This window comes from Coregonus lavaretus (genome assembly GCF_964263955.1).
Source record: "Coregonus lavaretus genome assembly, chromosome: 12".
Lineage (NCBI taxonomy): Eukaryota > Metazoa > Chordata > Actinopteri > Salmoniformes > Salmonidae > Coregonus > Coregonus lavaretus.
In genome coordinates this window covers 48,540,452-48,554,452 of record NC_139999.1, presented here as the reverse complement: position 1 = coordinate 48,554,452, position 14,001 = coordinate 48,540,452, and the positions used below count along the sequence as shown (strand labels likewise).

The following is a 14,001-nucleotide window of genomic DNA, read 5'->3' as shown; positions in this document are numbered from 1 at the left end:
ATTACTGACATGTGCCCATGTGTGTGTTCCCGCCCGCGGTGCCCAACCTCCTCAGACGCTCGTCCTCTGCTTCAATCATTTCTAAAATGGATTTGGCCAGCCGCCGCCCAAGGCCAAACACAAGGCTTATGGGGTTATAATATCCTCTAATACTGTCGTACAGAAACAAAATGGAGCCTCTCTCTCCTATCGTACCTCTCCAGGTACATGTCATCACCATCACACACTCTATCCCAGCTATGGATATTGGCAGGGCTATTGCTATACTCTGTGTGGCTTGGTTACCCTTGGACTAATGCTGTGGATAGGTCAATGGCTATGATGATCATATTTGTAGTGTCACTCACCAACTCTCTCTCTCTCTCAGGATCGTGTGTAAGCTGGCTGATGCGACAGGTTACCGAGTGCAAGAGGCTCACGTGGAAGTGTGTGTGAGGGACTGCACACACACTGACTACAAAGCCATCTCACCCAAGGCCTTCACTTTTGTGGTAAGCCCCAATCAGACCTGTGCTGAATTGTCCTTCTGTAATGTTGTGTCCTTTCATCATAGGAAAAACAACAGTTGATCCCAGAACAAATGAATTCCTGACTCATGTTGATATATTCCTCTTCCCCAGTCTCCCTACTTCACGCGTGTGCAGCCCTCCAAAGGCCCCCTCTCGGGGGGCACCCACATCACCATCGAGGGGAGCCACCTCAATGCAGGCAGCGCTGTGGCCGTCAAGATCGGCCTCCACAACTGTTCCTTCGAGAGGTGAGCTCTCTGACAACCCTGCTCGCACACATTGTAACAATGACTGTTGCGTTTAGTGCTACATTGCTAACTATATTGGTTTATTGATGTTATGGCGATGAAAAACCAGCATTTTTGATGCAAATGACAGCCCACCATTTGTGATGGAAATTACTTGTTACAGGTATGACTTGCCTTCATTTGTTTTGGGAGTGACTGCCCACCATTTCTGTTGGGAATGACTTCCTCTGTTACGGGGATGAACAACCTCTGTTTGTATGGATTTGACTTGTTTGCTTTCCATTGAAGACGAATGATCTAGAATTAGGGTTTCAAAATACTCTACATGAATCACGTTTCCCCTTTGTGCTATATGTTACGGGCTGGGTAAGTTCTCCAACACTCTACAGGACATTCCAATAAGCTAGAAAGGTGAGAAGTCTGTTCTTCTGCAGCTCTCTGTCTCCATAGTCTTTCATGGTGAAACAAACGCTTGCACGCACACATATACACACACACACGAACTCGCAGCATACCGTGCACTCATCGAAAGCCTCAAATGAACACGTGTTAGCAGATGGCGGGAACACTTCACATAAGAACAAGTTCCTGGTTAACACCTCTCTTAGAAGAGGGTTGGGAATTTCTCCGAAATGTAGAAAGCAAAAAAAAAAAAGAACTGAATGAGAGGAGAACATGGGAGAAGAAAATCAAACATTCCTCACCATAGTAAAAAACCCTGGATATACCCATACATTTATCTTGCAACGCAGACGGTAGTTTTCCCGGAACAATTAGCTTTAGATGTAATTGTGCACAAGGCACTATCAACATGATTGGTGGTTGGCATATAGACAGCCATATGTGACATGGTTTATACAAGAGGCATATATGCATGCAGCAATGGCATCTGTTGATATTAGGGAAACATGTTGAGCTAAAACCTTGACTGGCTCTGAAAAGAGAGCTGCTGTCTTTGATATAGTATTAGGATTACCAATAATAGTATGATATAATTTGATGATAATAACGGTAGTATAATATGATAATATACTGTATGATAGGCTACATATTGAGCTGTTTTGGTCCAGTCACATGGGGCTCATCTCAATAGTCAAAAGGTCCCTTCCTCATCTCCTCTCCTCACCTTCATCTGAACTGATCTGAAAACACAGGATAGGTGAATTCAAGGTGATGGATTCCCAACGGAGGTTTGATGCCACCTTGTCTAGTTCATAGCGGTGCAGATGAAGACAAGGAGACGAGGAGAGGAAGCCACTCTAGACTATTGAGATGCAAACCTGGAACAGCACATACATAGCATACATAGCACTGTCCTTTCAGACACACTCTAGCATAGCAACGCTCTATGTCTCTAAAGTAATGGACTTGGAAAGCGTTCTCTCTTTTTCGCGCATCACGTCCAAATGTTTTTTCTTTCATCTCCAAGTTCAACGCGGCTGCTTTAATCAAAGCCTATTTCCCCTAGTCATTCAGGCACTTATCTCCCTCTGAAACCTTTATTCCCACTCTCTCTCTCTCCCAAACCCCCATTCTTTTGATCCAGTTGACAACAACCTTGTCAAAATATGTACGGCGGAGCGCGAGTGTCGCCGGCGAGTGTTGTGAAAGCGGTTGCCCGGGCAACGCAGTGCTGCGAGCGGAATGTGGAAAAGGCACATTACTTTTTTATTTTTCGTTCCCTTCTTGTCCGTACACCTTTCAGCGGAGCCCTGGAAGACGGGTCGTTTAAATTGCTTCTTACAAGACCGCAGGGATGGGCTCGCAGAAAAGCATCCTAGCTTATTTTCCCTTCCACTTAGTTCCCCCTCAGCTGTTGTCGTCTCGCTAATATTTCTTCCCTCTTTCCTCTCCTCTCTCTCCTCTCAGTTTCTGGTTCATAACAGATGGGATTTATGTACGAAATAGTCGTTGTGTAGGATAGGAAAGTGAGTGCACTCATCACACACACTCATGCACACACCAATGTGTGTTTGCACGCGCGCCATACATGTGCGTCCGTTCACATGCATTCTACAGAATCACGCAAACACCCACACATTTATCCTAATATGTATACTCGCAGGATCACTTACATTATGCAGATGTACAAACACGGCAGCCTTCTGCTGTCTTCTTTGCCAACACAAAAACATTTAATCAGAGGAGATGGAAGTAGAGTGCAAAGTTTGTCGAACTAACCCGAACCGCAAAACTTTCGTAACGCAGCACAGCTGACTAGGTGTCTGAGGGGGTTGCATCATCTAGTGATGACCGGCGTTCTCTGGGAATCTGCCACTCCAGATCGGCCAGGGAGAGAGAGAGCAGAGAGAGCAGGTCTTTGAAGCCATAGGTCTGTGAAAGTCTGTCTGACGAAACCACCGTCTGTTGGACTGAAAGCACTGGGGCTCTCGGCACTCTTAAAGTTTGTGTGTGTGTGTATGACATACTCTTCCCTTAATGTCAAATACACGTATCACACGGTGACATACTATACGATACTTTATTGTCCATTTTTATTGAAATTCTTTGTGTTCCTTCTTCATGTAACACACTCCCTCTGCCCTTCCAGGCGGAGTGCCAGGGAGATAGTGTGTGTGACCCCAGCGGGTCAGACTCCTGGCGGTACCCCCGTCATGGTGGACATCAACTCAGCTGAGCTCAGGAACCCAGAGGTCAAGTTCAACTACACTGAGGACCCCACCATCCTCAAGATCGAACCTGACTGGAGTATTGCAAGGTGAGTGGGAACCAGTTGGAACTGGGCCTGTATCCACAAAGCATCTCGGAGACAAGTGCTGATAGAGGATCTGTCTATATAATCATTATGATCTAAGATGCAACACCGATCCTAGATCAGCACTCCTAATCTGAGACGGTTTGTGGACACAGGCCTTGGTCTGAAACTAGTCTTAACCGGTCTTAACAGATTGCTTTAGATCTTTTGATGGACATTTTGATTTTAATTGTATTTGGAGATGTGAGAGGATTGGATAGGTGTAAGGCAAGGAATGTGGCACTAGCTCCCTCTTGCAACTATATTGCTTAGACCTATCCAGTCGTCTCAGATCTCCACAAGTGCACAGCAGCTAGGGGTTTATTTGGGATTGGGCGTTAGTCTTAGCACTGAGCCAAGTATGCTGTAGGCACACTTCATTTTCATACACAGTATCGAGAGAGATCAAACACGCAGGCGCTGGAATTTTTTACCAAACTATTTCCCCCTGAAAACTGATACAACAGCTAATCTTTGCTGAAAATGGACTTGAAAGCCGCTGGTAGTTTGTATTGCAGTCGACGCAAAGACTGTATAAATATTGTCTGACTTATTCAAATGAGACAATGTAGTGAGCCAGTTTGCCACGGGAATATTTATGAACAAACACAAGCTGTGTACAGAGCAGGAAGTGGATTCCGATGCAAAACGGGCTTGATAGATTGACCTAGAAAAACTGAGTTGGTGTTCATTGCTCAGGCAGGCAGGCAGATAGCACACTGTTGATGCTCCCTAAAATAGTAATGTGGCCTTCTATCAACTCAAACAGTCTAATTCACTGAAGTAATATATTTCTGGAACACCTTCTATAGGCCACCTGTCTTGTAATGCATTATAAAGACATTATACAGTGGGGAGAACAAGTATTTGATACACTGCCGATTTTGCAGGTTTTCCTACTTACAAAGCATGTAGAGGTCTGTAATTTTTATCATAGGTACACTTCAACTGTGAGAGACGGAATCTAAAACGAAAATCACATTGTATGATTTTTAAGTAATTAATTTGCATTTTATTGCATGACATAAGTATTTGATCACCTACCAACCAGTAAGAATTCCGGCTCTCACAGACCTGTTCGTTTTTCTTTAAGAAGCCCTCCTGTTCTCCACTCATTACCTGTATTAACGGCACCTGTTTGAACTCGTTACCTGTATAAAAGACACCTGTCCACACACTCAATCAAACAGACTCCAACCTCTCCACAATGGCCAAGACCAGAGAGATGTGTAAGGACATCAGGGATACAATTGTAGACCTGCACAAGGCTGGGATGGGCTACAGGACAATAGGCAAGCAGCTTGGTGAGAAGGCAACAACTGCTCCATGCAAGATCTCACCTCGTGGGTCATCAATGATCATGTGGAAGGTGAGGGATCAGCCCAGAACTACACGGCAGGACCTGGTCAATGACCTGAAGAGAGCTGGGACCACAGTCTCAAAGAAAACCATTAGTAACACACTACGCCGTCATGGATTAAAATCCTGCAGCGCACGCAAGGTCCCCCTGCTCAAGCCAGCGCATGTCCAGACCCGTCTGAAGTTTGCCAATGACCATCTGGATGATCCAGAGGAGGAATGGGAGAAGGTCATGTGGTCTGATGAGACAAAAATAGAGCTTTTTGGTCTAAACTCCACTCGCCGTGTTTGGAGGAAGAAGAAGGATGAGTACAACCCCAAGAACACCATCCCAACCGTGAAGCATGGAGGTGGAAACATCATTCTTTGGGGATGCAAAGGGGACAGGACGACTGCACTGTATTGAGGGGAGGATGGATGGGGCCATGTATCGCAAGATCTTGGCCAACAACCTCCTTCCCTCAGTAAGAGCATTGAAGATGGGACGTGGCTGGGTCTTCCAGCATGACAACGACCTGAAACACACAGCCAGGGCAACTAAGGAGTGGCTCCGTAAGAAGCATCTCAAGGTCCTGGAGTGGCCTAGCCAGTCTCCAGACCTGAACCCAATAGATAATCTTTGGAGGGAGCAGAAAGTCCGTATTGCCCAGCGACAGCGCCGAAACCTGAAGGATCTGGAGAAGGTCTGTATGGAGGAGTGGGCCAAAATCCCTGCTGCAGTGTGTGCAAACCTGGTCAAGACCTACAGGAAACGTATGATCTCTGTAATTGCAAACAAAGGTTTCTGTACCAAATATTAAGTTCTGCTTTTCTGATGTATCAAATACTTATGTCATGCAATAAAATGCAAATTATTTACTTAAAAATCATACAATGTGATTTTCAGGATTTTTGTTTTAGATTCCATCTCTCACAGTTGAAGTGTACCTATGATAAAAATTACAGACCTCTACATGCTTTGTAAGTAGGGAAACCTGCAAAATCGGCAGTGTATCAAATACTTGTTCTCCCCACTGTAGTTATTTATTATAAGGGACATTTCAACACATCAACTCGGAACTCATAATTATTTTTAAAGTGACCCCCGATGTCATCATAAGGGGTCCTTTTCCTTGTATATCTTTGACTACATAAAGAAAGATTGCATTTTCACATATTTAGAAGCTGGTAGGGTGCTGCTGGACATAATAGATATTAGTTTAAAAAGTGGTGAAGTGCCCCTTTAATATGCATTTATGGTCTCTTATAAGGACCCATAGAAGATTGAAAATCAAGTTCAATGAAGAGTGGATCCAGGTGAGGAAACAACTTGCTGGAGCACTCACATGGTATAAGGCACTCAAACTCAACTCTGGACATCGAAGCAGGTCCATTGCTTTTGTAATTGTTCCCCTCTAATCAGGGACTGATTTAGACCTGGGACACCAGGTGTGTGCAATGAATTATCAGGTAGAACAGAAAACCAGCAGGCTCCAGACCTCGTAAGGTAAGAGCTGAATACCACTGGTATAGGGAGGTTGTAGTTGCCCTTCGATGCTGATGTTGGGTCAGTTTAGCATTTTCCACACTGATGGTTAGGATTGGGGGAGGGGGAGGGGAATCTGATCTGTACCTAGGGCATCTTCTAGATCTGTACCTAGGGGGAACTTCATCCTGGAGCTGAATAGGCCATGTAGCTTAGAGACTAGGTAGGCTATACACAGTGCTTTTTTAATAGGGTAGGTGGGAGAAAAAAGCAGCAACTAATTGGTAAAATGGCTACCCTGGAGAAGTAGGCACAAAGTATTTAAGTGCCTTCCATTCAGCGACCGGATGATTGGCAGCTGCGTTTCAAGATGATTGGCAGCTGCGTTTCAAGGGCACCCAAACAGACATGATGCCGCCAGACAGAAAATGTCCGCCAGTCGCCAGAAGGAACGGGACAAACCACTATGGAGGCATCACGAGGGGATAGTAGAGGTGAAAATAGGAGAAGCGTTTTAATCTCCGTAGGGGCGGAGAGACGATCGACAGACTCGACACATGACAGAGGCGTGAGTAGGCGCGCGGTCTCATTTGGAACAGAGGTGTGAAATGAAGGAGGAAGAAGTAGAAAGAAGGATGAAAAGGTGTTAGTGTTGCTAGTGTTATCCTCAGGAGGGAACGTGACCTCACTGCCTCGCTCGTTATTTGGTGTTTTTCTCACCGCTCCCAGAGGATTGGCTGTTTCTCCTCTTGGCCAATCACGACTTGTGTGTACGTCGCAAAAGCAATTTTGGCGCCGCATCCCCTCCGGCAACCTTTTTCCCACGTCCGCTACAAACAATAACGGTGGTTACAACACACGTCCACCACACAACGTTGGTTAAAAATACAGAGGGTGACACAACTCACTTGTTACTTTTCAGCTTGTGCTGGGACACTGACAATCTCCCTGTGCTAACCTCACAGTGACAAAACAGCAGAGCAGAGATGGAATGGGTTAAAGAGATGCCTTGTTGTTCTCGCTACATTTTCACAACGTCACCTGGAATCAGTACACTTTGCAATCAATAGTTGTTAACTCCTACCAAGTGCCACTCTTAGTTACCACACAACACCTTGCCTCTTGAGTGGTGTTTTATCGACCCCTGTGTCTGTAACAAGCATTTGCTTGAGTGTCTTTACACAGATGAGCATGTGGGCCTAGGACAAGTTACCTTGCATGCTTACTGATTCAACCCTGTCACATTACGTCATGTCAGTCTGGTTTAGAGAGTTCAGCCTCCCGTGGTTGAGAGGGGGTGTCTTGGGGGACGTGACTCTTGCCCATGTTACTCTTGTCCTTATTGGTGATTGTCAGGTGAATCGGAAAGGTCAAATGGTGAAAAGCTCAGAAAACCAGCAATTCCACAGTCTGGGTCAGGGCTGGGCGATATATCAAATTAATTAGATGAATTCAAATGTATGTTTTTGTGCAGAATCATTTTTTTGTGGGTATTTTTCGTTTTTATGAGCGTTTTATGTCCGCTTTTTCTCATGTTGTCTTTTTGGTCTCGTTTGCTCCTTCTGTGCTGTGCACCTTCCCATTTACACCAGAGATCAGTAAATGACGAGATGGTCGTGTCTTCGCCCTAACAATGGGAGTCGTTGTCCCAAAGGCATGAAGGCAGGCGACAAGCTTAGGTTCAAAATAAGCGCATAGAAACGCATTGGGCTTATTTTGGACAGATTTTGGCGAGAGCGAAACCTCTCGCTTCGCCTCTTTCTCCCAAGCCCCTCCCCCTACCACTCAACAACAACAAAGATGAGAGATCACTTCTTCCTCTCTGACAAACGGTTTAAACTCGCTATTTGCATTTGAGGTTTGGTCCAACAGAATCAGTCAGATGGACACCGAAACACATGGAGGAGAAGTTAATCTTTCGGACCATACCCTGTTTATGTTTCAACTCCACAAATTTCGAGCAGAGCAGACACTACTAAAATGGATGTATCAATGAACATTAATTCTGGAAAATGTATGCTCAGTTTGTCCCACACGCATTACGGTACCACGTATCGCTAGCAGCATTTTAGTCAAATAAAGATAGCTATACTAGCTGTTTAGTCTGTGTTATATATAAGGAATTGGCAACTCGTTCTCATTCTGAGAAATAAGGTAGGCCACTTGATTTCAACATCTGAACAAAGTAAACAAACAGTTGGAGACGGACAGAAGGTTGCGTTTATAACAATTCAACTGTTTTGCCTTGTTAGCTGAATTCAGAGCTTGTGAAATTATACCTAGATTCAAGTTGGCTAAACTTGAAATATACACTACTGGTCAATTTTTTGAACACCTACTCATTCAAGGGGTTTTCTTAATTTTTTTAAACTATTTTCAACTTTGTAGAATAATAGTGAAGACATCAAAACTATGCAATAACACATATGGAATCATGTAGTAAACAAAAAAGTGTTAAACAAATCAAAAGATATCTTCAAATAGCCACCCTTTTCCTTGATGACAGCTTTGCACACTCTTGGCATTCTCTCAACCAGCTTCACCTGGAATGCTTTTCCAACAGTCTGGAATGAGTTCCGATATATGCTGAGCACTTGTTGGCTGCTTTTCCTTCACTCTGCGGTCCGACTCATCCCAAACCATCTCAATTTGGTTGAGGTCGGGGGATTGTGGAGGCCAGGTCATCTGATGCAGCACTCCATCACTCTCCTTCTTGGTAAAATAGCCCTTACACAGCCTGGAGGTGTGTTGGGTCATTGTCCTGTTGAAAAACAAATGATAGTCCCACTAAGCCCAAACCAGATGGGATGGCGTATCGCTGCAGAATGCTGTGGTAGCCATGCTGGTTAAGTGTGCCTTCAATTCTAAATAAATCACAGACAGTGTCACCAGTAAAGCACCCCCACACCATAACACCTCCTCCTCCATGCTTTACGGTGGGAAATACACATGCAGAGATAATCCGTTCACCCACATCGCGTCTCACAAAGACATGGCGTTGGAACCAAAAATCTCAAATTTGGACTCCAGACCAAAGGACACATTTCTACCAGTATAATGTCCATTGCTCGTGTTTCTTGGCCCAAGCAAGTCTCTTCTTATTTTTTGGTGTCCTTTTGTAGTGGTTTTCTTTGCAGCAATTCGACCATGAAGGCCTGATTCACAAAGTCTCCTCTGAACAGTTGATGTTGAGATGTGTCTGTTACTTGAGCTCTGTGAAGCATTTATTTGGGCTGCAATTTCTGAGGCTGGTAACTCTAATTAACTTATCCTCTGCAGCAGAGGTAACTCTGGCTCTTCCATTCCTGTGGCGGTCCTCATGAGAGCCAGTTTAATCATAGCACTTGATGGTTTTTGCGACTGCACTTGAAGAAGCTTTCAAAGTTTTTGAAATTTTCCGGATTGACTGACCTTCATGTCTTAAAGTAATGATGGACGGTCGTTTCTCTTTCCTTATTTGAGCTGTTCTTGCCATAACATGGACTTGGTCTTTTACCAAATAGGACTATCTTCTGTACTTTTTCCACATTTTGTTATGTTACAGCCTTATTCTAAAATTGATTAAATAGATTATATCCCTCATCAATCTACACACAATACCAGATAATGAGAAAGCAAAAACTGGTTTAGAAATTATAATGGAAAAGTATATAAACTGGGGGAAAAAAACACATTTGCGTAAGTATTCAGACCCTTTACTCAGTACTTTGTTGAAGCACCTTTGGCAGCGATTACAGCCTCGATTGGCACACCTGTATTTGGGGAGTTTCTCCCATTCTTCACTGCAGATCCTCTCAAGCTCTGTCAGGTTGGATGGGGATCGTCGCTGTACAGCTATTTTCAGGTCTCTCCAGAGATGTTAGATCGGGTTCAAGTCTGGGCTCTGGCTGGGCCACTTAAGGACATGCAGAGACTTGTCCCGAAGCCACTCCTGCTTTGTCTTGGCTGTGTGCTTAGGGTCGTTGTCCTCTTGGAAGGTGAACCTTCGCCCCAGTCTGAGGTCCTGAGTGCTTTGAAGCATGTTTTCACCAAGGAACTCTCTGTACTTTGCTCCGTTCATCTTTCCCTCGATCGTGACTAGTCTCCCAGTCCCTGCCGCTGACAAACATCCCCACAGCATAATGCTGCCACCACCATGCTTCACCGTAGGGATAGTGCCAGGTTTCCTCCAGACATGACGCTTGGCATTAAGGCCAACGAGTTCAATCTTGGTTTCATCAGACTCTCATGGTCTGAGAGTCTTTAGGTGCCTTTTGGCAAACTCCAAGCAGGCTGTCATGTGCCTTTTACTGAGGAGTGGCTTCCGTCTGCCCACTTTACCATAAAGGCCTGATTGGTGGAGTACTGCAGAGAAGGTTGTCCTTCTGGAAGGTTCTCCCATCTCTACAGAGGAACTCTAGAGCTCTGTCAGAGTGACCATCAGGTTCTTGGTCACCTCCCTGACCGAGGCCCTTCTACCCCGATTGCTCAGTTTGGCCGGGCGACCAGCTCTAGGAAGAGTCTTGGTGGTTCCAAACTTCTTCCATTTAAGAATGATGGAAGCCACTGTGTTCTTGGGGACCTTCAATGCTGCAGAAATTTTTTAGTATCTTACCCCAGATCTGTGCCTCGACACAATCCTGTCTCGGAGCTTTACGGACAATTCCTTCGACCTCATGGCTTGGTTTTTACTCTGACATGCACTGTCAACTGTGGAACCTTTATATAGACAGGTGTGTGCCTTTAAAAATAATGTCCAATCAATTGAATTTACCACAGCTAAATCAAGTTGTAGAAACAGAAAGGATGATCAATGGAAACAGGATGCACCTGAGCTCAATTTCTAGTCTCGTAGCAAAGGGTCTGAATACTTATGTAAATAAGGTATTTATGTTTCTTTTTTCTTTTTTTCTTTGTCATTATGGGATATTGTGTGTAGGTTGATAAAACAATTATTAAAACAATTATATTTTAGAGTAAGGCTGTAACATAACAAAATTTGGAAAAAGTGAAGGGGTCTGAATACTTTCCAAATGCACTGTATATCATGAATCGCCCATAAATTTGAAAAAATTGAGATATTAGTTTTACGCCATAATCGCCTGGCCCTAGTCTGTGTGTGTAAGCTTTTGTTCCAGCCCAGCACTATCACACCTGTTTCAAATAACGAAGTAGTCATGTTTTATAACCAGCTAGTATGGACGACTGTGACGAAGTTGGCCGTTATCTCATGCACATAAAAAGGCTTCTTAAAGTAAGGAACAGTTTTACTCCAATGGAGAATTTATTTGACTAAATAGATAAATACAACAACGATTAAAATCAGGACATGAACTAAAAGGCTAAAACAAGGATAAAAGGTTGAGAGCATAAAATCTAGCCAACATGCTGTCCTCTACCCTTGCTTTCCACCCCCAACTGCCTCTCTCCCCTAAATACATATACACCTGTATTCAATCAACTCAAATTGGTGGGAGGGGCTTATCGTATACAATTAGCCAATCCTGATTCTAAACACAAATTCCTTTAACACACTTAACTGCTGCAGGTGAAATGGTGGAAAAAAACATGTTAACTATGGCAGGATATGAAATGTGACTGAAAAATAGGGCCCTATAACAGAAACATTTAACACACACACACACTGGGGAATGTATGAGTCTTTAGATGAGGATGTGCCATCTTCACACAGTCAACGATTAATATAATCTGGTGTGTTAGTGCTGGGCTGGAACAAAAGCCTGCACATCCAGTACCTCTCCAGTACCTGAAATGGACAATATTATTTTGGGTTTTAGACATTGGAGGTGGTTCATTGATAACCCTACGACTCACGCTAAATTCTTCCACTGCTCTGTCGTTTCGCTACATACTTTAGTCTGAGACTGCCATCATTGAAGTTCTTTGTGGTGACGAGGGGTGTTGTAAAAAAACAAAGTTATCAGCGATTAGATCGTCTCTAACCAATCAGAGTATCAAAGCCAATGATAAATCGGCACTTTATCCATGTGTGTTCTGCCTCTGCCCCAACCCATCGGTTTCTGGACCAATTAGACGGCCCCGAATGTGTTTACATTCGGCGAAGGGTCGAGGAGATACTCAGATCCATACTCATTGTGGAGAACGTCCATGGGCATGGCTTAGCGTTTGGCCGGAGCAAGGAGTCTGGGTAGCCAGGCAAGTTCATTGAGGTAATAATCTAGTATGTTCGTCCCTTCCCTGAAGCTATTCGAGTTTAAACAAGCTTTAATATGCAAGTGCCTTGGCATTGCCATCATTTCCTGTGATGGAGTGTGTGAAACAGATCAAATACTCCTCTACAGGGTTGAGAATGCATTAACATTAATGCCATAACTGGATGGTCTTTTCACTTTGACAAAAATGTGATGTATCAGGCAGCCGCGTGGTTCTCTGGAAGATATGGGCTGAGTCCCAAATGGCACCCTATTCCTTTCATAGTGCACTACTTTTGACCAGAGCCCTATCAGCCATGGTATGCTTGTTATAGCCTTTTTGCAAGATATCAGCGGACGATATCACTGGGTATCACTGCAAGATATTAGTGGAAAGATCGCATGTTACAGTGGATGGAGGTTTATGGAGTAATTGATGTCCCTCTCCCCAATTCTCTGTCTGCATACCAAATGGCACCCTATTCCCTATATCCCCCCATTCTCAGCTCGCGGTAGAAGATCCGGACCCAGAACGGGGTCAATACGGACCGTGGGTCCGGAAAAAATAATAACTATTTAAATAACGGTCGGGCTTCGACCCCTGTTATCATATAAGACATGGAAGAATTTGCAGAATTGCTGGAAATGAGCTTGAAAACAGCAAACAAATTCTCTGCCCAATGCAAAATGTGTAGAATTGCAGGAAATTAGCTTTAAAACTGCAACATTTTCTCTCCTCCAACAAGAGGGGTGTGAACAGTTTGGGGTTGCATGGGTTGCGAGGTGGGAGTTTGTTACTACGCCGATTAATGACAACATCCATCCAGACCTTTGCCACCTAGGACATTTCTGTGACCGGACCTTCTCAAATAGTACTCGAGTACCCCTGCTCTATATAGTGCACTACTTTAGACAAGAGCCCTTGGGCCCATTTAGTACCCGCCCTCTGCCTTATGTAATCTTATAAAAAACAGGAATGACAGGTAAGTGCCCTTGTTCAATATTTTGATGCGATCGAACAGTGAATGGGATTATGGCTTTGTTATTGTAATGTTTAAGGGTGTATGTGCTGTAATGGGTGTTGTTGTTGATGGTTTCCTCTTTTTCAGTGGCGGGACGCTGTTGACCATCACTGGCACCAACCTGGCTACCATCAAAGAGCCCAAGATGAGAGCCAAGTACGGGAAAGCCCAATCTGTTAACGTGAGTACTACTGACCCAACACGCCTACAAACTGCACGCATGCACATGCACACAGTCTTGTATAGCTAACCTTGTGAGGACACAAAATTCAGTCCCATTCAAAATCCTATTTTCCCTAACCCTAAACGTAACCCTAACCTTATCTCCAAAACCTAACCTTAACCCTACCCCTGAACCTAACCCTAGCTCCTAACCCTTCATCTAACTCCTAAACCTAATTCTAAATCTAACCCTAAAACTAATTCTAACCTTAACCCTAAGCCCCCCTTGTGGGTACTAACAATGTCCCCAGTTGGTCAAATTTGTATTT

At 44.2% G+C, this 14,001-nt stretch overlaps 1 protein-coding gene across 1 annotated transcript in view; it reads left to right on the top strand.

Annotated features, from left to right (window-relative positions):
* Nucleotides 1–14,001, top strand: part of LOC311138870 (plexin-A1-like) — a 183,435-nt gene that overhangs the window by 136,111 nt on the left and 33,323 nt on the right. Inside the window, exons 13-16 of the mRNA XM_084173664.1 lie at nucleotides 368–491; nucleotides 621–757; nucleotides 3,309–3,476; nucleotides 13,598–13,691. Of these exons, the coding sequence (XP_084029790.1) occupies nucleotides 368–491; nucleotides 621–757; nucleotides 3,309–3,476; nucleotides 13,598–13,691 (523 nt within the window). The remainder of the gene's footprint in view (nucleotides 1–367; nucleotides 492–620; nucleotides 758–3,308; nucleotides 3,477–13,597; nucleotides 13,692–14,001) is intronic.